At 40.8% G+C, this 27,759-nt stretch overlaps 1 protein-coding gene across 2 annotated transcripts in view; it reads right to left on the bottom strand.

The window, feature by feature from the left end:
* FRMD7 (FERM domain containing 7) overlaps window positions 1-27,759 on the bottom strand; it is a gene marked incomplete at both ends in the record, with an annotated part of 86,861 nt that overhangs the window by 37,837 nt on the left and 21,265 nt on the right. For both annotated transcript variants that reach the window (XM_079765860.1, XM_079765861.1), the window contains one exon: window positions 396-500. In XM_079765860.1, the coding sequence (XP_079621986.1) occupies window positions 396-500 (105 nt within the window). The remainder of the gene's footprint in view (window positions 1-395; window positions 501-27,759) is intronic.

Genomic DNA, 27,759 nt, shown 5'->3' with positions numbered 1-27,759 from the left:
CAAATGCCAGCTTAACAGATATAATGAGCCTTTCTGGGAAGGTGCCAGATAACAGGAAGGACACAGCAGGAAGAATATAGGGAATATTAAGACTTCAGAGAGGGGAAAGGAAAATCCCCTGAATACTCATTAGAGAGTTTAGGAGTCAATTCTGGAGGTTGAGGTCCAGCTTCGGGAAAGTCAAAATAAATAAAGCATAGATAGCTGTTCACTGAGTGACAAAAGAGGAGCATAGGGCAGAAGAGTTTGTGTTTGGCAAACTGAGGTGACTTAACAGAGAAGTTATTTTGCAAGGGTTTAACTTTTTTTCTATTTTTCAATCAGAGGTTTGAGCCTTATATACCTAGCTGCAAACTGCATTTAGAAGCAATTGTAGACACGAAGAACCAACTTACATTATTTCCAGAATGGCTACAGAATTCTAATCCAAAATATTCCTTTTCAGCAAGGTTTAGATGGCTGCAACTCAGGTTAAACAGCACCTTCCCGGATGACTTTTGCTGAACAAAACAAAGAGACCATAGCACAATTTGCATTCCTAACCTGATATCATTAGTGCAGTGTGCATAAATGGTAGAAGTGATAAGACTCTTCAAACACTGTTTCCCTTAAACACTGTTTAGAAGTGCTGCATCCCCCCCACCCCCAAATGATGTTGAGTTTTACAGGTAGATCCATGCATCTATCTATAAATTGTTTTAGGGGTATACCTTAAAAGGTCTCAGACTAATGATAAATCCCCTTGGAAAAACAGAGCCTTGAACTTAACTATGGCTAGACCTGAAAATCTACCCTTTCAATAGAATTCTTTAATCAATTCATCACACAGGCAATTTGAATGATTTCTCCGAAATGGACAGTTTAATCAAGATGCAGCTCTGACCTGCTTAAAATCCTTCAGTGACTCCCCTCAGGATAAAATCTATTCTCCTTAACATCATAAGCTGGGCCCTCTCTCCCTAAGGCAGCTCCACCTGCCCCTCCAGCCTCATTTCTTGTCCCTCCCCTTCCCCAACACTTTCCTCTAATAAATTATAGCCTGCTCCTAGTTCCCCATGCATGTCAAGTAGTTTCATACCTCCATGCTTCAGCTCATATCGTTCTTTCTACACAGACCACTCTTCCCACATTTCTTTGGTTTGGCTTACTCCTACTCTGCTCAGATGTCATCTCCCTGGGATAGACAGCCTTCTCTGGAACCTATCAGCAACAGGTTGAGCCAAGAGTAACCTTGCTTACCTCAAATGTGCCATTTCTTACACAGGATGTCTGTTATACTGAATTCCTTCATAAAGACACCTTGCTTTTTTTTTCTTGGTATGCACCAGGTCTAACAGAGCCTGGCACATAGTAGGAGCTCCTGAATGTTTGTTGATCCAATATGAAGTTTACCAAATTACTCATATGAACTCCTTGAGTAGATTTCTTTTTGCAGCTTTTAATTTCATTCACATAAAGCCACTTTTTTTTAATTTCATAAAGCCCACACACACTGTGGGCACAAAACAGCCCCTTTTTTATGCTTCTTTGAAAACTGGAGCTTTGAAGAATTCTCTGTGAAAATCTCTCTGAGCTGAGTGTGGCTGGGACTGATCTCCACTGCTAAACCCCAGGGTTGATGTTTGCAGGGAGGACTGTGATGGTACATTTGGGCACAGACTATTAGCCACGAAGATGATGCTGAAAATCCCTAGTTAAAACCAAGTCACACGGTGCTAGAGTGCTGCAAAGAAAGCCGGGTGCGGGGAAATGTAGTTGGAAATCACTGACCCATAGAATTAACAGCAAGCTTGAGAGGTCAAAAAGTCCAGCCACCCTCTCTCCTTCCCCTGCCTGCTCCCTCAAGACAGCACCACACTGAAGCAAGCCCACATCTGGGATTTAATAGCTTCCATGAAGGCGGGGTACCCCCCCCCCCTTCCCCCAGCAACCAAAATTACTCCCCTCTCTCCTGGACTTCTCTCCACTTGGTTATTCTGTCCCAAGCTCCACCAACTGGATATTCCTGTGGGTTAACCAGGGTCCTATTTTTAAATGCAAATAGGACACAAAGGGTGAAACCTACTGCATCCCTGGCGCCTGGAGTGAACTGAGGGAAAGGGGTTTGATTTTATGTGGAAGGTCACATTGGAACTATGGTCCAGGAAAAAGGTGTCAAGGCAGAAGTTGTAGGGCATGGAAAGGGGCAGTGGGGGAGGGGTTGTCTGGTAGGGAGGACGGAGGGGAAGATTTTGCCTACGGCAAGTGCTGACACAGACCATTCCAGACAGATGAAATTGCTTCTATTTTTAAAGTCCTCCAGGCAAGGAGCTACCACAAAATTTTTCTTATTAAAAAAATTTCTAAAGACAGATATGACAGCAATATTTTTTCCTACACCAAAGAAACACTTCAGTCATGTGAACTAAATTCCATCACAGGCTCCAGTTTCTTTGCAAACAATTTAAGAAATTCAACATTTTTCATTTTCTTCTTCATTTTTATTATTTTTTTCCATCCTGGTGCTTAATCCTCTCCATCATAGCCACCACATTCCATGAGTTTGTACATGTAAATGTTTCAGCAGTCACAAAGAATATATAGCCATTCTTGTAAGGTTTCCAATCAAGGCTTTCTTTTTGCTCCCTTATGTAAGATCCTATAATATGTTTATAAGAATAATCCCCTGATTCTTCCATCCCAGTACATGCTGCCAACTAGCTTTAAAAGCCTTTGGAATTTATGCATTTGAAGGTCAGACGCTCATGTGGCTCAATTTCTCCACCCCCATATCGGGGAGAGACATTTCCCTTCAGTCCTCCATAGTATACATTGAAATTGGCCAGCATTGTGGAATGTGTTGCATAATAGGTAAGGTCTTGGTTCTGTCTCAACATGTAGCCTTTAAATTTTTTCAAACATTATGATCCAATTCCTCAATTTTTATGTTATGATTCTTTTCCTCATAATATCTCTTTATATACAGCTTTCTTATTTTCTCTTTTCTGGACTTCTGATTCTCTTTTCAATTGCTTGTTCTTATTTAAGCTACCACTTTTCAATATTTTAATCAAGTTCCTTAGTGGATCTAAACTCTTTACCACAATCCTCCCACTTAGGAAATTAGAACTCCAAGCTTGCATCCCATCTTATCCTAATCATCCTTGGATTACAGTAGAGCAGTATTTGCATATATATATATATGATTTAAAACTTTTCACAATGTGTATTTATGGTCTGCAATTTACAAACTGGGTCTTCACAATTGGACACTGATTTCTGGGAGCTCCAAACTTATCTTCTCATGAAAGCAATAATATTCAAGTTGATTACCTCTAAAAAAAACAAAAACAACAATGTACCAAAATATCTGTGCACCTAGAGGACTCATAAAGCAATTGTTTTTCAAAACCTGAATTGTAATTCTGCTCTATTTACTAGCTGGATGAATTGGGGGTAATCTATCTTTTAAGTCACAGATTGACCCACCTTTTTCAGACATCTGAAGATAGAAACCATGTGTTTGAATACCTGGCTTTATGTTCAGTACCTGGCCAAGAATGGCCATTCTCAATAAATGTTTACTGAATAAATGAATGGGCCCTGGCCCATGTGGTTTAGTTGGTTGAGCGTCATCCCATGCACTGAAAGGTTGCCAGTTCAATTCCCAATCAGGGCGCATGCCCAGTTTTCAGGCTCAATCCCCAGTAAGGCGTGTGCAGGAGGCAGCCAACCAATAACCAATATTTCTATCCCCTAAATGTTTCTCTCTCTCTCTCTCTCTCTCTCTCTCTCTCTCTCTCTCTCTCTCTCTACCTCTCCCTTCATCTCTTTCTAACAATCAATAAAAACATATTTTTGAAAAGAAATAATGGATCCAAACATTTAACTTGATTAATATACATTAATCAAGACAGTTCTCTCAGGAGGAAGAACAAATTAGTCACTATGTGGCCTAGAGTAATTTACTGAACATTTCTGAGCCTAGATTTATGAATCTGTAGAATGAAGATAACAGTAGTATTCTCATAAAGGTGTTGAGGGGATTAAACAAGATAATTCACATCAAGGTCTTAGTACAGTGCCTGGCAAATCATATAACTAAGGCATGCACATGTAAAGGTAAATGCATAGAAGAGTCTGGACTGATACATTCCAAATGTTAAGAGCATTTTCCCTGCAGAGGGGATAGATAAAGGGGAACTTTAACTTTTTATTCTGTACATATCTACATTTAATTTTTAAATGAGCAAGGATGGAAAAACTCTCTTAACCAACTTCTACTCAACAAAGCACAGATAATGCATTCAATTACCTCTCTAAAACATTGGCTGATGGGAGGATTTGAATATGGCAGCCAGCAGGATGGCAGTGAGGGGGAGAGTGTGAGTGAGGGATGGAGTGAAAGGGGAATATGTGGACTATGTGGTGTGTGTGTGTGTGTGTGTGAGAGAGAGAGAGAGAGAGAGAGAGAGAGAGAGAGAAACAGTTAGATCCCACAGGAGTCTCTGAGGCTGTCAGACCAGGCTCTCCTAGATTGGGAGCCCCTGCTACCACTGCAAGCACTCCCGGATGGCCGGCTCTGTCACAGAAACCATGCCATCTTGAAGGGGAGAGCTGCTATGACTAGGAGCCCAGCCTCATCTCCACCCAGACTGGCCTTAGACACCATCCTTGACCCTGCAGCCACTCCAGCCAAAGACCTGCTACCTCATCTGCAGACCCACAGACTCTGGGACTCCAGCCTTCCCAGCTGCAGGTTCCTGTGAGCCCTGGAGTGTGCTTCTCCCCACCAAGCCAGACACTTCAGACACAGGCCCCATGAGACTTGGCAACTGGTCCCCTTGGTGAGATTCAGAGAGGGGGCCCCTAATGCCAAGCAGGCCACAAGCTCTGCCCCCCAGCTTAGTCAGAGTCCTCAGGCTAGTGCAAGCTCTGCCTTCCCCCACCCACCACATGGACAGAGCTGTCACCTGGTGCATGCCCTACCCCTGGCTGAAGTCAGAGCTACTGGTGCAACCTGGTGAGCCCATCCACAGGTCATGGGACAATGTTGCATGTGCTCTGCCAGAGGGAACTAGGGTGCTGGAGCTGCACAGTGATTTGCATGCCAGAGGGCTCTGGGCCCTCCTGCCACAGGTCATGGGACCATGTTGCATGTGCTCTGCCATCCTGCCTTGGGTGCTGGGGCCGCACAGTGAATTGCATGCCAGAGGGTCTGGGCCCTCGCAGGGAATCACACACCAAAGGAATTATGCATGTACGCCCACTGGCCCCAAGATTCTGAAGTAGACAACTAAGGGACCAGAACTGGGGGAGATGGAGTTACAACTCAGAGCAGAGACAATAAAGGTGTAAAACTCAAGGCAGACCCAGCCTACAGTCTAGCCAGTCCCAGATCATTGAATTGCTAGGGGCTTCAACACTTCAGATGCCAAGGAGGGAGCCCAGGGATAAAAAGACACAGAAAATGGGGAGACAAAGAAACAACCCCCAAGGAAAGAAAAGGAGGGGACACCAGCAAAGGAACTAAATGAAATGGAGGAATGTAATATGTCAGAAAAAGAATTCAGAATAAGGGTCATACACTTTTTAAACTGGTGGGATGAAAAAATCAAAAACTTAGTTAAGAATCAAGGGGAAATGAAGAATGATATAGCTACAATTAAAAAAAATGGAAGGTTTGAAGAGTAGACTAGAAGAAGCAGAGGACCAAATTAGCAAGTTAAAAGACAGGAAAATAAACACACCCAATCTGAACAGCAATTGGAGAAAAAAATTAGAAAGCAGGAGGAGCAAGGATTAGAAAATCTACTTGAAGAAATAATGACAGAAAATTTCCCTTATTTGGGGAAGAAAAAAGTCAAACAAGCACAGAGAAACCCAGACAAAATGAACCTGAAAAGACCCACACGAAGACATGTCGTAATTAAAATGGCAAACGTTAATGACAAAGAGAAAATCTTTAAGGCTGCAAGAGAGAGACAGAGAGTTACCTAGAAGGGATCTCCCATTAGATTATCAAATGATTTCTCAATAGAAACACATCTGGCCAGAAGGGAATGGAATGAAGTATACAAAGTGATGCAAAGCAAGGGACTGAATCCAAGAATACTCTATCCAGCAAGGCTATCATCTAAAATTGAAGGGAAAATCAGAAGATTCACAGACAAAAAAAGGCTAAGGGAGTTTATCACTACCAAGCAAGAAATGCTAAAGGGACTACTGTAAAAAGAAAAAAATAGAAAGTGAAGAGGGAACACAGGCATAAAGAATAAAAATGGCTACATATAAGAACCTATCAATAATAACCTTAAACAAAAATGGTTAAATGCTCCAACCAAAAGATATCAAGTGGCTGAATGAATAAGAAAACATGATCCATATGTATGCTGTCTACAAGAGACCAACCTCAGAACAAGGGACTCAAGCAGATTGAAAGTGAAGGGATGGAAAAATAATGTTCAGGCAAATTGAAATGAAAAAAAAAAAAAAAACAACACACAACCTGTGGTAGCAATACTTACATCTGACAACATCAACCTCAAAGTGAAGGCCATACAAGAGATAAAAAGGCCACTTCATAATACTAAAGGGATTGATACAACAAGAGGATATAACTCTAGTAAACATATATGCACCCAATGCAGGAGCACCTAAATACATTAAAAAAAAACTTCTGGAATATATCAAGGGAGAGATCAACAGCAATACAAGCATAGTAGGGGACTTCAACACCCCATTGACATCACTGGATAAATCCCCTAGACCAAAAATTCAACAAAGAAACAGCAATCCTAAATGAATCATTAGATCCAATGGACTTAATTGACACCTTCAGAACATTTCACCCCAAAGCTACAGAATATACATTCTTCTCAAGTGCATATGGAACATTTTCAAAGATAGACCCCATAATGGGTCACAGTAAAAATCTCTTCAAGAAGACTGAAAGAATATTAAGCATCTTCTCAGATCACAATGGCATAATATTAGATATCAACTACAATAAAAATGATCAAAATATTCAAACACTTGGAGGCTAAATAGCATTTTATTAAACAATGAGAGGTAAGTTCATAGCATTACAGGCCTATCTTAAATAAAAAAACTCGTATAGAATTGTCTAACTATACAATTTAAAGAATTAGAAAGAGAGCAACAAGAAAAACCCAGAGTGAGCAAAAGGAAGGAAATAATAAAGATCAGAGTGAAAACAAATGATATAGAGATAAAAAATAATAATATAACAGATCAATAAAACCAAGAGATGGTTCTTTGAAAGGATAAACAAGATTGATGAACCTCTAGCCAGGCTTACCAAGAAGCAAAGAGGGAGGACCCAAATAAAATAAAAAATGAAATAGGTGAAGTAACAACAAACTGCACAGAAATACAAAGGATTTTTAAAAAATACTATGAACAACTCTATTCCAACAAATTGGTAGACATAGGAGAAATGGACATATTCCTAGAAAAAATAAGACCTTCCAAAACTCAATGAGGAAGAATAAAAAAATTTTGAATAGGCCAATAACTATGGAGGAAATTGAAGCAGTAAAAAAAAACTTCCAGCAAATAAAATCTCTGATCCAGACAGATTCACAGGGGAGTTTTACCAAACATTCAAAGAAATAAAAACTATTGTCTTCAGAATATTTCAAAAAATTCAAGAGGAAGGAACACTTCCAAGCTCTTTCTATGAAGCCAGCATTACCTTAATCCCAAAATCAGATAAAGACACTACAAAGAAAGAGAATTACAGGACACATATCCCTGATGAAATAGATGCTAAAATCCTCAACAAAATTCTAGCAAATTGAATCCAGCATTACATTAGAAAGATCATACACCATGACGAAGGAGGATTTATTCTGGGGATGAAAGGATGGTACAATATCCACAAATCAATACACATGATATATCACACAAACAAACTGAGAGACAAAAATCACATAATCATATCAATTGATGCAGAAAATGCATTTGACAAAATCCAACACCCTTTCTTAATAAAAACTTTAAGCAAAGTGGGAACAGAGGGATCATAACTCAACATAATAAAAGCCTTATATAACAAACATAAAGCTAACATTGTACTCAATGGGCAAAAACTAAAACTATTTCCCCTAAGAAGAGAAACAAGACAGGGATGCTCACTTTCACCACTCCTGTTCAACATAGTACTGAAAGTGCTAGCCATAGCAATAAGAGAAGAAGAAATAAAAGACTTCCAAATTGGAAAAGAATAAATAAAACTGTCATTATTCACAAATGACATGATATTGTACATAGAAAACCTTAAAGACTCCATCAGAAAACTACTAGACTTAATAATTCTTTTGGAAATGTAGAAGAATACAAAATCAACAGCCATAAATCTATGGCTTTTTTATACACTAATAATGAACTCACAGAAAGAGAAACTAAAAAATCAATCCCATTTACCTTGCAAAAAAAAAAAAAAAACACAAGATACCTAGGAATAAACTTAACTAAGGAGATAAACGACACATAATCGGAAAACTATAGGACATTGACAAAAGAGATAGAAGAAGACATAAATAAGTGGAAAAATATACCATATTCATGGATTGGTGGAATCAACATCATTAAAATGTCCATACTACCCAAAGCAATCTATAGATTCAATGCAATCCCCATTAAAATACAAATGGCATATTTCACATTTCTAGAACAAACTCTCCAATAATTCATTTTTAATTTAAAAAAAGACCCCGAGGGAGACAAAATGGTAGGGGAATAGACAGGCATTTCCCAAGCCTTGTCCTGGAGCAAATAGAATGAGCAGCTGAAACGAATAATATCCAACCCAAATTGGCAAAGGAGACTCAGCTGGTGAGACAATTTGCAGCTGGGAAGGGCAGCGGACCCCTGGAGAAAGGTAAAATCAAGGATCTGGGCAGGAGAGTCTGCCTGACCTCTGGGCCCAGAGGTTCAGGGGAAACCGCATAGCATGGAGACACGTCCCTGGGGATAGACACAGCATCTGACTGTGGAAAGAAGGCCCACAGGACTGCTGGAGGCAGGGGATTCTAGATCTGGATCCACAGTCATGAAAGGCTGAGCCCAGAGGTGGCAGCCTGAAGGGCTGACCAGACCGCGCAGTGCCAGCAGGAGAGGAGCTCGCAGAAGTGCAGTCTTTCCCCTCTCTGTGGCCTGTGCCTTTCTTCACTAAACCAAGTTCATAGGACCTTTTGGATACAGACACTTACCCACGGCTGAGGTGCAGGAGAAGTTACAGACTTGTGCAGTCTGGGGAGGGGAGGGGATTCAGGAGAAGTGGCAGCAAGTCTGGCGCTGAGTCATACCTGAGTCAGGGACCTGGGCATCCATTTTGTTCTGAAGAGATAGCCCCTCCCTCCAGTCTCCAGGCAACCAATACAACCACACCCAGATTCCATCCTGAATGGTACAAAGGATTTAACCTTTTGCACTCGGATGTCGAGTGTGACGGTTATTGAATGTATCAATAATTTGAAATATAAAAAAATCCAAATAAATAAGTTTGTATAAAAAGAAACTCCAGTTTTTTATTCTACTGTCGCGCTTTGTAAAATCTGGGGTATTTAAAAAATTAAATCCCGAGTAGAATAAAGGAATCGAGAAAAAAGCAAGCGAGTGCAAAGGGTTAAAAAAAATCTGAATAATCCCTGAGAGTCCACAGGGACTGGCCTAAAGAAAGGCATTCAGTCCCAGCAAAAGGAAACTGAGAAACAGTACAGGACAGAAGACTGGGATCATAAGCCAGCCAAAAGAACTACACTTCACTTTTTCATTTTTATTTTTATTTTTTTATTATTTTATTATCTCTTTTTTTCTTCTTTTTTCTTTGTTTTCCTTTTTTTGTTTGTTGCTTTATTTTCTATTTCTTTGCACATTATTTTTCCATCACTCTACTTTATTTCATTTTTATTTGCTATTTTTTATTTTTATACCATTTTAAAATTAATTTTTAAAAATTTATTATTATTAATATTTTCTTCTCATTCTCTTTCCTCTTATCCACTCATCCCCTTTCTACTTCCTCTATACTGAATTGAGGTCCTCCCCATACTCATCCAATTCTTAACTTTACTTTCTGTATACAAGCTCAGCCTCTACAGATTCTGCCCCCACCCTCTTTGCTGGATGTTTGGTGTTTGTATTGTTTATCTATTGGTTCTGTGGTGTTTTATCTCCTTTTTCTTTCTTTTTCTTTTCTCTCTTATCTTTTTCAACATCATTTGGGCTCGCTTTCTCTCCCCTAATTCTCTCTTCACATGTGGTCACTTATACTGGGGTTATTGGTGTCATGAGTACAGTCATAATTTGTTCCCTTTGTGTCATGTCTTCTTGAGGTGAATTTTATCCTGTCGGGCCAAGATGCTAGAGAGCAAGCCACATAACCAGACAACTGGGGAGGAAACTCCATCCACGAATGGGTCAATAACACCCCAGACCCAACTACAGAGGCAGGAAGAAGGCGGCAGTGAGGGAGAGAGCATGAGTGAGGGAGCAAAAGAGGAGTGTGTGGTCACATGGGGTATGTGTGTGTATGTGTGGGAGTGAGGCACAGTTAGATCCTGCAGGACCTTTGGGGACAGGCTAACCGGGCTTGCCTAACTAGACAGCCTCTGCTACCATTGCAAACAGTACTGGGAGGCTGGCTCTTCCTCAGAGGCCTAGACTTTTTGAAGGGGATAGATGCTGTAACTGGGAGCCCAGCCTCACCTCCACCCAGGGTGCCCTCAGATAACACCTGGGACTCTACAGCCACCCCTTCCAGGGGCCTGCTACCCTGCCTGTGGTCCCAGAGTCGAGTCTCAAGTCACCCCAGGCACAGGCTCCTGTGAGTTCTGAAGCACGCTCTCCTCTGACCATCCCAACGCTTTAGCGCAGGGCACTGCAACCACATGAGCAGCAAACACATGAGAAGCTTGCTCCTGTCCAAGGAGCAAGATCCCTGCGAGAAGCCCTCCCCAGACCTAAGAGTAGCAGCATCACATGGCCTGCCCTTGTCCCAGGAGCAGCAGATGTGTGAGCAGCCTGCTCCCCCGTCCAAGGATCAGCAACCACACGAGCAGCCCACCAACAACTGAGGAGTGGCAGCCCTGTGCAGTCTGCCCCTGTCTGAGGAGCAGCAGCTGTGTGCAGCCCGCACCCTGCAACTGTCTGAGGAGCAACAGCTGCATGAGCTACCTGCCCCCATCCGAGAAACAGCAGCTGTGTGAGCAGTCCACCCTGTCCAAGAAACAGCAGCAGTGTGAGCAGCCCGCCCCTATTCGAGCAGCCTGCCCAAATTCGAGGAGCTGCAGCCCTGCGCAGTCCACACTGGTCCAAGGAGCAGCAGCCACATGCAGCCTGCACCTGTCCAGCCAGTTGACCCGCCTGCCCCTCCAAGGAGCAGCAGCCGCACATGCACCTCACTCCTGCCCGAGGAGCAGCAGCCGCATAAGCACCCTGTTCCCTGTCCGAAGAACATCAGCTGCATGAGCAACCTGCACCTATACAAGGAGCAGCAGCTTAGTGATCAGCCCACCCCCATCTGAGGAACAGCAACTGTGCAATCAGCCTGCCCCACCGCACCCACCAGAGAAGCCGCTTCCAACTGAGGAGCGGCTGCTACCGTGAGTTCCCAAGGAACAACTACAGCCTGAGGAGCCACTACGACCAAGGAGAAGCCCCTGCACGACTCGACATCTAGATCAATCAGTGACAACAAAAATGTGTAGACAAAGAAACTCTCAAAGGAAAGAAAAGGAGGAATCACAAGAAAAGCAGCTAAGTGAAACAGAGGCATGCAATATGTCAAAAAAAATAATTCAGAATAAGGATCATACCATTCATAAATGAGATAGATGAAAAAATCACCGACTTATGTAAGAATCAAGAAGAATTGGATGAAAAAATCAACAACTTATGTAAGATCAAATAGAAATGAAGAGTGATATAGCTACAATAAAAACACCATGGAAAGTTTCAGCAGTAGACTAGGAGAATCGAAGGACTAAATTAGAGAATTAGAAGACAGGGAAGCAAAACACACCCAAACTTAACTGCAATTGGAGAAAAAAAATTAATAGACAGGAGGAGAGCCTAAGGGAGCTATGGGACAACATGAAACGAAGCAACATACAAATAATACGGGTGCCTTAACAACAGGAAGAGGAACAAGGGTTAGGAAACCTATTTGAAGAAATAATGTGAAAAAACTTCCTTGATGTGGAGAAGAAAAAAGTCACACAAGCACAGAGAATGACAAATAAGATGAACCTGAAAAGACCCACACTAAGACACATCATAATTATGATGGCAAAAGTTCAGGACAAAGAGAGAATCTTAAAGGCTGCAAGAGAGAGACAGAAAGTTACATACACAGGATCTCCCATTAGATTATCAAATGATTTCTCAACAGAAACACATCAGGCCAGAAAAGAATGGAAGGATATTTACAAAGTGATGCAAAGCAAGGCACTGAATCGAAGAATACACTACCCAGTAAGGCTATTATTCAAAACTGAAGGGGAAATAAGGATCTTCATGGACAAAAAAAAAAAGGCCAAGGGAGTTTATCCCTACCAAGCCAGCAATGCAAGAAATTCTAAAGAGAATACTGTAAAAAGAAGAAATAAAAAGGTAAGAAGGAACACAGGCACAAAAAATAAAAATGGCTACAAACAAGTACCTATCAGTAATAACCTTAAACATAAATGGCCTAAATTCTCCAACCAAAAGACATTGAGTGGCTGAATGGATAAAAAACATTACCCATATATATGCTGTCTACAAGAGACCCACCTCAGAACAAGGGACTCACACAGACTGAAAGTGAAGGGATGGAAAAATATCTTTCTGGCAAATGGAAATGAAAAAAAAAGCTGAGACAGCAATACTTTTACCTGACAAAATAGACCAAAAATGAAGGCCATAACCAGCAAAAAGGAAGGCTACTTCATAATAGTAAAGGGATCGATACAACAAGAGGATATAACCCTGATAAACATATATGCACCCAATGCAGGAGCACCCAAATACATAAAAAAAACTCCTGGAAGATATCAAGGGAGAGATAGACAACAATACAATAATAGTAGGGGACTTTAATACACCACTGACATCACTGGATAAATCTTCTAGACAAAAAAATCAGCAAAGAAACAGCAATCCTAAATGACTCACTAGATCAGATGGACTTAATAGACATCTTCAGAACATTTCACCCCAAAGCCACAGAATATAAGTTCTTCTCAAGTGCACATGGGACATTTTCAAAAATAGACCACATATTGGGTCAAAAGTAAAGTCTCCCCAAATTCAAGAAGATTGAAATCATATCAAGCATCTTCTCAGACCACAATGGCATAATATTAGAAATAAACTACGATAAAAACAATAAAAAAATTCAAACACTTGGAAGCTGAATAGCATGCTATTAAACAGTGATTGGGTTACCAAAGAGATCAAAGAATAAATTAAAAACATCCTGGAAACTAATGACAATAAAAAGACAACAATCCAAAATCTATGGGGCACAATGAAAGCAGTCCTGAGAGGGAAGTTTATAGCTCTACAGGCCAACTGCAAAAAAAAAAAAAGAAAGAAAAAATGGTAATAAATCATCTAACTCTACAACTCAAAGAATTAGAAAGACAGCAATAAGAAAAGCCCAAAATGAGAAGAAGGAAGGAGATAATAAAGACCAGAACAGAAATAAATGACATAGAGACCAAAAAAAAAAAAGCAAAAGATCAATGAAACCAAGAGCTGGTTCTGTGAAAGGATAAACAAGATTGATGAACCTCTTGCCAGGCTCACCAAGAAGCAAAGAGAGAGGACCCATATAAACAAAATCAGAAAATAAAGAGGTGCAATAACAACAGGCCACACAGAAATTCAAAGGGTTGTTAAAAAATACTATGAACAGAGAAAAAAGATGGAGGCTGGCAGGACAGAGGTGAGGGAGAGGAAGTGAGTGAGTGAGGGTATGAAAGGAGAGTGTGTGGATGTGTGTGGTGTGTGTGTGAGTGAGTAAGGGACAGTTAAATCTCGCAGGAGCAGCAGGTGCTGTCAGACCAGGCTCTCTTGGATAAGGAGAGACTACTTACTACTGCTGTGGGCACTCCCTGGACTGCAGGACTCGGGCATGGAGCCCACGCCATCTTGAGGGGGACAGCGGCCTTTTCTGGGAACTCATCATCACCACCAACCAGTCAGGACTTAGATACTGCCCCATGACCCAGCAGCTACTACAGCCAAAATCCTGATACCCCAGCTGCAGACCAGCGGACCTTGGACCTACACCTCCAAAGGTGCACCATTCCCACAGCAGGAAGTGCATCTCCCCCCCTGCCCAGCGGCAGAACGCTGGACACCACATTCGCAATTTTCCAGTGTGCAGGCATCCAGGGCACACCACTCCATAGGTAGCATCTGGGAGCCACTGCTGGGTGTGATTCTGTACAAAGGCATACTGACCCCCAGCAGAAATTCTAAACTTCCTCTGCCTGAATAACTGCCCACAGACGCCCCAGCTGTGTAACATCAGCACCAGGGCCCAGAGTGTGTCAGAGCTGTGTGCCAGCAAACACACTAGCAAAGGCACCGACACAGTCCGCGTGCGTGCATTTCCAATGGGCATTTCCATTGGGTTAGCAATGAGATCAAGGAGAAATTAAAAACATCCTGGAAACTAATGACAAAAAAAAAGACAACAATCCAAAATCTATGGGACACAATGAAAGCAGGGTCCTCTGGAGAGCTGCTTTAAGCCCCTGCTGGGTGTAATTCTGCACAAACAAGGATGCGCTGCACCACAGTAGAAATTCTGAATTCCTTCTTCCTGAATAACTGCCCACATACACCCCAGCTGCTTAACTTCAGTGCCAGGGCCCCTCAAAGTGCGTCAGAGCTCTGTGCGCAAATGCACCGCGAGAGTGCACGTGCATTTCCAACGGACAGGCACCCTGAGCCCATCTATCCACAGTGCTCTTGTGGGAGCTGCTGTGAGTCCTTGCTGGGTGTAATCTTGGACAAACGGGGATGCACTCCCCCTGGCAGTAGAAATTCTGAATTCACACATCCTGGATACCTGCTTAAAAATGCCTCAATTACACAGCTTTAGTGCCAGGGTCCTTCAGAGTGCTTCAGCGCCCCTCGCTGGCAAATGCACCACGGGTGCTCCTGTGAGCTGCCACTTGGAGCATGCGCATATCCACCACAGGTGCAGCAGCAAAAGCTGAGTCTGCCCACCCAACAACTACAGAACTCTGGACACCACAGTCACGCCTTTCCAGAGCGCAGGCCTCCTGATACCCATCACCCCAAAAGACGGTTCCTGGGTGCCACTTTGAGTCCCCACTGGGCATGCGTGATTTCAATCAAGGGCGCAAGACAGCAAAAATTGGGACACCCCCCCTCCATGGTAGCTGACTTCTAGACATCACAGTTGTACCTTTCCAGCTAACAGGCCTACATCAAGAGAACCCAAATAGCTCAAGTAGGGAGCTACACTATATTACCTAGTCCAGGAGACCTGAGAGATCACACCAGTAGCACCATTCCCAAAAGAACCTGAGTATCAAACCAATCAGACCTACAATTAAAATATAGCAAAATATGGGAAGACAAAAAAGCAATCACCAAAGGAAAGAAAAAGAGGAATCACCAGAAAGAGAGTTAAATGAAATTGAGGCTAGCAGCATATCAGAGAAAGAACTCAGAGTAATGGTTGTAAGGATGTTTAAATGGCTGGATGACAAATACACACAACTCAATGGAAAATACACACAACTCAATGAAAAATATAAGGAGATGAATGAGAATGTCACCAACATGAAAAGGAACCAAGAGGAGATGAAGAACAACATAGCAGCAATAAAGGACACAATGGAAGGCTTAAACAGTAGAGTAGAAGAGGCTGAGGACTGCATCAGCGAATTAGAAGACAAGGTAGGAAAAAAACACACAAACACAGCAGCAACTGGAAAGAAGACTTAAAAAGCAAGAAGAGAGCCTAACGGAGCTTTGGGACAACACAAAACAAAACAATATTTGCATAATAGGGGTACCAGAAGGAGAGGAAGAGAAGCAAAAAATAGAAAACCTGTTTGAAGAAATAATGAGAGAAAATTTCCCTGATACTGGCAAGAAAAAAACTATGCAAGTCCAAGAAGTACATAGAGTCCCAAACAAGTTGAACCCCAAAAGACCAACACCATCATAATTAAAATGGTAAACACCAACGACAAAGCAAGAATATTAAAGTCTGCCAGAGAGAGACAGAAAGTTATCTACAAGGGATCTTCTATTAGAATATCAACTGATATCTCAACAGAAACACTCCAGGCCAGAAGGGAATGGAATGAAATATACAAAGTGATGCAAAGCAATGGACTGAATCCAAGAATACTATACCCAGCAAGGCTATCATTCAAAATTGAAGGTGGAATCAGGAGCTTCAAAGACAAAAAAGGACTAAGGGAGTTTATTACCACCAAACCAGCAATGCAAGAAATGATGAAGGGTCTGGGGTATAAAGAAGAAATAGCAAGCGAAGAAGGAACGCAGGGGTAAAGAATAAAAATGGCCACAAACAAGTACCTATCAATAATAACATTAAATGTAAATGGATTAAATGCCCCAATCAAAAGACATAGGGTAACTGAGTGGATAAGAAAACATGACCCATATATCTGCTGTCTACAGGAAACGTACCTCAGAAAAAAAGATGCACACAGACTGATGGTGAAGGGATGGAAAAAGGTTTTTCAGGCGAATGGAAATAAAAAAAAAAAAGCTGGGGTAGCAATTCTTATATCTGACAAATTAGATCTCAAAGTGAAGGACATAAAAAGAGGTAAGGAAGGCCACCTTATAATACTAAAGGGAGCAATCCAACAAGAAGAAATAACTCTGGTAAACATATACACACCCAATACAGGAGCACCCAAATACATTAAAAAAAAACTCCTGGAGGATATCAAGGGAGAGATTGACAGCAATACAATCATAGTAGGGGACTTTAATACCCCACTATCACCATTGGACAAATCCTCTAAACAAAAAATCAGCAAAGAAACAGCAATCTTAAATGACTCACTAGACCAGATGGAATTACTTGACAACTTCAGAACATTTCACCCCAAAGCCACAGAATATACATTCTTCTCAAGTGTACATGGGTCATTTTCAAAGATAGACCATATATTGGTTCACAGGCAAAGTCTCTTCAAATTCAAGAAGATAGAAATCATATCAAGCATCTTCTTATATCACAACGGCATAAAACTGGAAATCAACTACAATAAAAACTATCCAAAAAATTCAAACATATGGAGACTAAATAGCATGCTATTAAACAATGGCTGGGTTACCAGAGAGATCAAAGAAGAAATAAAAAACATCATGGCAACAAACGACAATAAAAACACAACAATCCCAAATCTATGGCACACAGTGAAAGCAGTCTTGAGAGGGAATTTCTTAGCACTAAAAGCCTACTGCAAAAAAACAAGAAACAATGGTAATAAATTAACTAACCTTACAACTCCAAGAGTTAGAAAGAGAACAACAAGAAAAGCCCAGTGTAAACAGAAGGAAGGAAATAATAAAGATCAGAGCAGAGATAAATGAAATAGAGACAAAAAAAATCAACAAAACAAAGAGCTGGTTCTTTGAAAGGATAAACAAGATTGATGAACCTCAAGCCATGCTCACCATGAAGCAAAGAGAGAGGACCCAAATAAACAAAATCAGAAATTAAAGAGGAGAAATAACAACAGACCCCACAGAAATACAAAGGATTGTTCAAAAATACTATGAACAACTCTATCCCAACAAACTGGAAAACCTGGAGGAAATGGACATATTCCTAAAAAAATACAACCTTCCAAAACTCAATCAGGAAGAATCTAAACATCTCAATAAGCCAATCTCTATAGAAGAAATTGAAACAGTCATCAAAAAGCTTTCAGCACACAAAAACCCAGGGCCAAACGGCTTCACAGGGGACTTTTACCAAACATTCAAGGAAGAACTAAAACCTATCCTCCTCATACCATTGCAAAAAATGTAAGAAGAAGGAACACTTCCAATTTCATTCTATGAAGCCAGCATCACCCTAATACCAAAACCAAATAAAGATAACACAGAGAATTACAGGCCAATATCCCTCATGAACATACATGCCAAAATCCTCAACAATATTCTAGCAAATCAGATCCAGCAGTACATCAGAAAGATCATACACCATGACCAAGAAGGATTTATCCCAGGGATGCAAGGATGGTACAATATCCGCAAATCAATAAACGTGATACATCACATAAACAAATTGAGAGATAAAAATCACATAGTCATATCAATTGATGCAGATAAAGCATTTGGCAAAATCCAACACCCATTTTTGATAAAAACTCTCATCAAGGTGGGAATAGAAGGATCATACCTCAACCTAATAAAAGCCATATATGATAAACCGACAGCCAACATCATATTCAATGGGCAAAAACTAAAACCATTTCCCCTAAGAACAGGAACAAGACAGGGATGCCCACTCTCACCACTCCTGTTCAACATAGTACTGGAAGTATTATCCATTGTGATTAGACAAGAAGAAGAAATACAAGGCATCCAAATTGGAAAAGAAGAAGTAAAACTGTCCTTATTCGCAGATGACATGATATTGTACATAAAAACCTAAAGACTCCATAAAAAAAACTATTAGACTCAATAAATGAATTTGGCAATGTAGCAGGATACAAAATTAATGCCAAGAAATCTATGGCATTTCTATATACCAATAATGAACTTACAGAAAGAGAGACTAAAAAAGCAATCCCATTTACCATCGCTCCAAAAAAATCAGATCCAGCAGTACATCAGAAAGATCATACACCATGACCAAGAAGGATTTATCCCAGGGATGCAAGGATGGTACAATATCCGCAAATCAATAAACGTGATACATCACATAAACAAATTGAGAGATAAAAATCACATAGTCATATCAATTGATGCAGAAAAAGCATTTGACAAAATACAACACCCTTTCTTGAAAAAAACTCTCAGCAAGGTGGGAATAGAAGGCTCATACTTCAACATAATAAAAGCCATATATGACAAACTGCCAGCCAACATCATACTCAATGGGTAAAAACTAAAACCATTTCCCCTAAGAACAGGAACAAGACAGGGATGCCCACTCTCATCACTCCTGTTCAACATAGTACTGGAAGTACTAGCTATTGTGATCAGACAAGAAGAAGAAATAAAAGGCATCCAAATTGGAAAAGAAGTAGTAAAACTGTCCTTATTCGCAGATGACTTGATACTGTACATAGAAAACCCTAAAGACTCTATCAAAAAATTATTAGACTTAATAAATGAATTAGGCAATGCAGCAGGATACAAAATTAATGCCAAGAAATCTATGGCATTTCTATACACCAATAATGAACTTACAGAAAGAGAGACTAAAAAAGCAATTCCATTTACCATCACACCAAAAAAATTAAGATACCTAGGAATAAACTTAACTAAGGAGGTAAAAGACCTATATGAGGAAAACTACTGGACACTGAAAAAAGAGATAGAGCAAGATATAAACAGATGGAAGAACATACCATGTTCATGGCTTGGAAGAATCAACATCATCAAAATGTCCATACTACCTACCCAAAGCAATCTATAGATTCAATGCACTCTCCATTAAAATACCAATGGTATATTTCACAGACCTAGAAAGAACTCTCCAAAAATTCATCTGGAATAAAACAAATCCCCGAATAGCCACAGCAATCCTGAGAAAGAACAAAGTAGGTGGCATCTCAATACCAGATATCAAGAACATATTTGCCAATGTTATCACCGAGAAGGGTTTAATCTCCAACATTTACAGGGAACGCTTACAACTTAACAAAAGGAAGATAAACAACCCAATCAAAAAATTGGCAAGGGACCTAAATAGATACTTTTCAAAAGAAGACAAAAGGAAGGCCAAGAGACATACGAAAACAGGTGAGGATGTGGAGGAAAGAGAACCCTTGTGTAATGGGGGGGTGGGGGGCAGGAGGAGATAAGGACACACGTGTAATGCCTTAAAAAACACCACAAACAAACAAAAAGAATACAAAAAAAGAAATAATAATAATAAGTCACTTAAAAAAAAAGACCCCAAATAGCCACAGCAATCCCGAGAAAGAAGAACAAAGTTGGAGGGATCACAGTACCAGATATTAAGCTGTGTTACAAAGCCACTGTTCTCAAAACTGCCTGATAATGGCACAAGAACAGACATATAGACCAATGGAACAGAACAGAGAACCCAGAAATCGACCCAAGCCATTTTGCTCAATTAATATTTGACAAAGGAGGCAAGAGCATACAATGGAGTCAAGACAGTCTCTTCAATAAATCGTGTTGGGAAAATTGGACAGATACCTGCAAAAAAATGAAACTAGACCACCAACTTACACCATACATAAAAATAAATTCAAAATGGATAAAAGACTTAAACGTAAGATGGGAAATCACAAAAATTTTAGAAGAATCCATAGGCAGCAAAATATCAGACATATGTCGTAGCAATATCTTTACAGATACAGTTCCTAGGGCAATGGAAACTAAGAAGAAAATAAACAAATGGGACTACATCAAAATAAAAACTTCTGTACAGCAAAGGAAACCATCAACAAAACAACAAGAAAGTCCACTGCATGAGAGAACATATTTTCCAATGTTTTATCTCATAAGGGTCTAATCTCCAAAATTTATAGGGAACTCATACATATTAACAGAAGGAAGATAACAATCCAATAAAAAAAAAGGAGCAAGGGACCTAAATAGACATTATTGGAAAGTGGACATACAGAAGGCCAAGAGATATATGAAAACATGCTGAAAGTCCCTAATCATCGGAGAGATGCAAATCAAAATGCAATGTGGTACCATCTCACACCTGTCCGAATGGCAATCATCAACAAATCTACAAACGACAAGTGCTGGGGAGGATGTGGAAAAAAAAGAAACCCTCATGTACTGTTGGTGGGAATGCAGACTGGTGCAGCCACTGTGGAGAACAGTATGGAGTTTCCTCAAAAAAACTAAAAATGGAAGTCTCATTTGACCCAGTGATCCCACTGCTAGGAATATATCCCATAAAACTAGAAACACCAATCAGAAAGGATGTATGCACCTCTATGTTCATAGCAGCATAATTTACAATAGCTTAGATTTGGAAACAGCCTAAGTGCCCATCAGCAGATGAGTGGATTAAAAAACTGTGGTACATCTACACAATGGAATACTACAGAGCTGTAAAAAAGAAGGAATTCTTACCATTTGCAATAGCATGGATGGAAATGGAGAGCATTATGCTAAGTGGAATAAGCCAGTCAGTGAAAGATAAATACCACATGATCTCACTCATTTGTGGAATATAAAGAACATTATAAACTGTTGAACAAAAATAGAAACAGAGGTAAAGAAACATCGAACAGACTGTCAAACTACAGTGGGAAGGCAAGGCAGGGTTTGAGGGGTAAGAGATCAACTGAAGGACTTGTATGCATCCATATAAGCACAACCAATGGACACAAGACACTGGGGGGGGGAGGGCAAGTGCCGGGGGTTAGGGGAGGCTGTGGGGAGGTCAATGGGAAAAAAAGGAGACATATGTACTTCTATTTGTAATACCTTAAACAATAAAATAAAAAATAAAAATATTGTTGCACATTTACACAATGGAATACTACGCTGCTGTAAAAAATAAAGATCTCTTACCATTTGCAACAGCATCGATGGACATAGAGAGCATTATGCTAAGCGAAATAATCCAGCCAGAGAAAGATAAATATCACATGATCTCACTCATTTGTGGTATATAATGAACAACATAAACTGATGAACAAAAATAGATCCAGAGACAGAGAAGAATCAAACAGACCGTCAAACCTCAAAGGGAAGGCAGGGGAGGGCTTGGGTGGTAGGTAAGCAATCATTTAAAGGACTTGTATGCGTGCATATAAGCATAACCAATGGACACAGAAACTAAGGTGGAGAGGGCATGTTGGAGGGTAGTAGTGGCTGGGCAGAGGTCAATGGGGGGGGGGGAAGGAGACATATGTAGTACTATAAACAATAAAGAATTAAAAATAAATAAATCAAAATATAGCATTGGCTGATGCTTATGTCATGATGAAAGCTCAAGGTTAGTATGCTACTCTAATATGATCATGCACTTTTATACCTATCAATGGAGTCCCATACATAATAATAATTCTTTTCTTGAACAATCTTACCTAATAATAGAGAAACATGTAAATTGACCGTCCTCTGCTACACCCACAGCCAATCAGAATGAGTATGCAAATTAACCAAAAATATGGAGGTTAATTTGCATACATACCTGGGTCCCAGGAACCTCCTCGGCACCCAGGTCACTCCCAGCCGGCCATCGAAGGGACCGAGCCTGTGATCGGAGGGGTGGGGCGAGGGGCGCGCTTCCCAAGCCTAAAGCCTGGAGCTTGGGAAGGGGCCAAGCCTGTGACCAAACGCAGACCATCTGGAAGTCAGCGCTGGGTTGCCCAGCTGCAGCCTGTCAACCCAGCACTGACTGCTCAGGTGGCTGAGACCCAAAAAGTGAGTCAGGGTCTGATCTGCAGCCTCAGTGGAAGCTGTTGATCAGTGTACTTACCTCTCTCTCTCCCTCTTTCTTTCTGATCTTCCCCAGCAGCCAGGTTTTTCTTTCTCTCCCCGCCTCAGAGGGGGCTGCTGTTAAGCCCCACCTTTTTGATCAGGCCCAGAGATAGGCCTGGAGATGCTGACTGGCATAGGAACCAACCAATCAGAACCAAAGGTGGGTGCTGTGGGGTACCAATTGCTGCCTAGGAGGCGGAGCTTCTGACACTGACTAGCATAGGAACTGACCAATAAGAACCAAAGGTGGGTGATGTGGGGAGCCAATGGCTGCCTAGGAGGTGGAGCTTCTAATGCTGACTGGCATAGGAACTGACCAAAGAGAAACAAAGGTGGGTACTGTGGGGGAGCCAATGGCTGCCTAGGAGGTGGAGCTTTTGATGCTGACTGGCATAGGAACCAACCAATCAGAACCAAAGGTGCGTGCTATGGGGAGCCAATGGCTATCTAGGAGGTGGAGCTTTTGACACTGACTGGCATTGAAACCGACTGAGAATCAAATCTGGGTGCTGTGGGGAGCCAATGGCTGCCTAGGAAGTGAAGCTTTTGATGCTGGCATAGGAACCGAACAATCAGAACCAATTTGGCCAGCAGAGGAGGGCAGTTGGGGGAGACATCAGGCCTGTAGGAGAGGGCAGTTAGGGGTGATCAGGCAGGCAGGTGAGCAGTTAGGAGCCAATGGTCCCAGATTGTGAGAGGGATGTCTGACTGCCGGTTTAGGCCCGATCCCTGGGATCGAGCCTAAAATGGCAGTCGGACATCCTGCAAGGGGTCCCCAATTGGAGAGAGTGCAGGCTGAGTTGAGGGAATCTCCCCTCTGTGCACGAATTTCATGCACCGGGACTCTAGTTTTTGATAATTTTTATTACACAACTTAATTAAATGATGTATGCCAAAGATTTATGAGCACTAAAAACAAGAATTATTTCTATGAAAACCAAGTTGATCACTTTGCAAAAACTGAATAAGGGAGAAAAATCTTCTAAAATGTGCTGTCAAATTAATTTGGGGTATGATAGTAATAAAATATTGGGAGTGGAAACTCTGGAAGGACTCTGGTCTCAAATTGCTTTGCAAGACTCTACATTCTTGTTCTAAGTTATGTAAGCAAATGCTGAAAATCATATATGATGCATTATGGGTATGTTTTATGGAAGAAAGCAAAGGGAAACCAATCAGAAATCCTTATTCAAAAAAGTCTTGAAACTACATCAAAAGATTAGTATATGAATATAAAAGTATATTGTTTGGGTCAAAATAAAAAGTTTAAGGTGTTTGTATGTATGAATATATTTATTATCCTTTAGCAAATATTATCAATCAACTAACCAACAACCACCTTTGACCACATTAAAGGGGAGTGTAATGTATCAATATGTTGATTATGTACTTAAAAAATACAGACTATACAATTCAGATTTTGAAAAATAACAAACTGAGACAAAATATAGCATATTATTAACAGTAGCAGGATAGGTTATTTTTACTTTTTTCTTGTAGTTGTTATATTTTCCAGATAAATGCAATATACATTATAAAATTTAAGAGCATAGTGCCATACAAAGAGTCTTATAGATGCTTCTCCTGTTTCCAACGCTGACTCCAACATTCAAAATATTTCTCATGCTTTCCTAAGAAAATTGTTCCTGAAGTTACAGATGATAATCACTCATCCTTCTGACTTTATAGATATATCTCATTTTAATCCCAAAATATTACTGTATTAGCTTTGCCTGCCATAACAAAATACTATATACTGGGTTGCTTAAACAATAGGAATTTATTTCTGATACTTGTGGAGGCTGGAAGTTTGAGATCAGAGTGCCAGACTTGTTGGGTTCTGGTGAAACTTCTCATCCTGTCTTGCAGATGGCTGCCTTCTTGCTGTGTCCTCACAAAGCAAAGAGGGAGATAATTCTTCTTCTCTCTCCCTCTTCTTAGAAGGCCACTAATCCTATGGAATTAGGATTCCAACCTTATGACCCAATTTAACCTTAATTACTTCCTAAAATCCCTATCCCCAAATAGACACCTTAGTCCTGTTTGAAGGTTAGATGGGACACAATTTTGTCCATAGCAATGACCCAGCTTGATAGCTCACTTTAGTTACTATACTTGCTCTTAATAACTTTAGCTCTTTCCAAACATTAAATACACTCTCAAATAATGAAGATTTGTGAGGCATTTTGGAAAGAATGTGTCCAGTTACTGAAGGCCAAAAGAAGAGTTCCAAGAATGTGTTGAGTACCTGCAATAAATATGAGGAGGCAACACATCATCGTGGTTAAGAATGTAGTTCTGGAGCCAGACACACCTGAATCTAGTTCTGACACCTCTACCACTAAGGGGATGATCTTGGGCAGGCTATTTAATCAGTTTCCTCAATTGTAAAATAGAATTGTCAGAAGCCAAACACTAAAGGTCACATATTATGTGATTCCATTTATATTAAATGTCCAGAACTGGCAAATCCATTGAGACAGAAAGCAGATTGATGATTTCCAGGTACGTGGGGGAGAGGAAATGGGGAGTGACTGCTAATTAACATAGGATATCTTTTTGGGAGGACGAAACTATTCTGGAATTAGTTGTTATGGTTATACAACACAGTGCATATACTAAAAACCGCTTAATTTTACACTTTAAAAGGTGAATCTTATGGTATATGGATTGTATCTCAATTTAAGAAAATAATCATAGTGAACATCTAACAAGAATATTTATGTCAAGTACTTTACACAGTGTCTGGTCCATAGGAAGAGCTCAAGAAGTGTTTACTGTTTTGTAGGGTAGCCATATTTTATCATCTAAATTGGAACACTTTTAAAGGTTATAAAGGCACTAGTAATTATTACATTTTCACAACAGATATAAACCAGGATTTTCCTAATGTCTGGCTAACTAACTATTAACATTTGGGCCATTAAAAGGGTCTGTTTTAATAAGGGTAGAATTTGTTGGAATATTCAAGATCTGGAATATTAGGGACTACACACCTGGCAGTTAGTTTGCCCTCATAGAAACCCATGCCTGTTGACCATTCCTTCACTGGCAAGTAAATGAGTTGTCTTTTAGTCATGTTAACCCTGATTTTACATTTTCATAGATAAGGCTCAACCATAATAGTCAGAAAAAGACAGGGACATAAACCTGCTTCATCTGTCTCTTTTTTAATAATATACTTTTATTGATTTCAGAGAGGAAAGGAGAGGGAGAGAGAGATAGAAACATCAATGATGAGAGAATCATTGATCAGCATCCTCCTGCATGCCTCACACGGGGGATTGAGTTGAAACCCGAGTGCCGGAAACAAATCAGTTTCACTAAAAGAGAGATGTTGACAGGAAGCCAGGAAGGCTGGTCAACAACCTTAATTGCTCTAACCACTCACCCTTTAGTTGAGACATTGTTAGCTGAAGCAGCCTCCATCTTTGTTTTTCCCATGTAAATTTCTGTTTATCCTGGCTAAGATGTTTTCCCCAAAGCCTCAATAAAAGGGATGGCAGGGCCAGAGCAGGGAGTAGTTCTCCCACTAGAGTTGGACTACCGCCTGGCCCCCCATTTCGCCAAATTTAATTTCTTCAAGTCTCCTTTCATTTGTGTGCGGTCCTTCTCCAGAACTCGAACCCTGAACCGGAACCCTGGACCACGAGGGACGTGGAAAGGGATTCCTACACCCGAGCATATGCCCTGACCGGGGATTGAACCATGACCTCCTGGTTCATAGATTAACGCTCAACCACTGAGCCACACCTGCTGGGCCACTTCATCTTTCTTAACCTTCTCCTTAAACACTTCAAGAGCAAATCCCTCACCTCTCCTTTAACATGTTCTTTCTCCATTCTTTATTCTCTTTTTCCAATTCATTTTGTTTTCTTGTTGTAATGTCTCCCTGCCCAAACTCCAGGCTTACTTTTGATGCACTTGCCTTTGTCCTTAATCTTTTGTGACCCTTTCCACTGTCCCTTTCATTCAACACATTATTGAGCACCTGTTTCATGCCAGTTACTTTATTGGGCTCCAGGCATACCTAGGTGAAAAAGACACAGGCATTACCTCCAAGAAATATGTAGGCTGGCAGGCAAGGCAGCCATATCAATAGGTAATAACAGTAGTTGGGGGCTAATTGCCCTTGTGGAAGTATACATAGAGGGGATAATATGAGATCACATCCAGAGGGCACTTTATCCAGAAATATGGGAAAGGGTGTAGCACAATGGATTCCTAACAGAGGTAACACCTAATCTGAGACAAGAAGCAAGAATTGAAGTTAGCTAGATTAAGAGGAGGATAGAAAAGTGTGAGAGGCAGAGGATATTAGAAAACCTGGTGTGAACAATGAAACTTTGAGTAGTATGGCATTCCTAAAGGAGTGAGATGCAGTGACTGGAAAAGTGGGCAAAAGCCTTACCAAGACAGGCCTTTTGTGCCAGATGAAGCCATATACCTGAAGGCTGGGTTTGGGTGGGGGTAGCTGAATGATTTTAAGAAGGGAATTTATATGGTCAGAGTTGTGTTCTAGAAACCCCATCCTGACAATAGTTAGGGCAGAGCCTCCCAAACTGTAAAGTGCATATGAATCACTTGGGCATCTTGTTAAAATAATGCCCAAATTCACAACTTTGGGGGTTGGGCCTGAGAATCTGCAGTTCTCAAACTCCCAGGTAAGACTGATAATGCTGCTTTGTGGCCACACTGAAGAACAAGTCTGTAAGGAGTGGATGGAGGTTGGGGCAAAACAGGTGATGGCTGGACCAGGTGGGGCTGCAGTAGTAGTTCAGGTGATTGAAGATAGTGGTGTGGACTTTGGCAGTGGTAGTGAGATGTGAGATGTGAGACCCTTCTCCATAGTAAGCTCAATTGGAGTAGGGGAGATCAGGGAGAGGAAGAGGCCTGGAGATCTTGATATTCTCTTTGCTTGCTTCCCTTTTGCCTTTCACCAGGGTTAGGGCTTGCACACACTATGGCTGAAGTTAGGCTACATTTGGCTGCTGTTCATTCACCTTTATGCATCGCTTTGCTCATTCCTGACATTTTTCCCCCATACTCACCTATCTGAGAATAGAAATACTTGGAGCATTC

Source organism: Cnephaeus nilssonii, assembly GCF_951640355.1.
Source record: "Cnephaeus nilssonii genome assembly, chromosome: X".
Classification (NCBI taxonomy): Eukaryota; Metazoa; Chordata; class Mammalia; order Chiroptera; family Vespertilionidae; genus Cnephaeus; species Cnephaeus nilssonii.
Note: the sequence above shows the minus strand (reverse complement) of the source record. Positions and strands in the feature narration are given on the sequence as shown.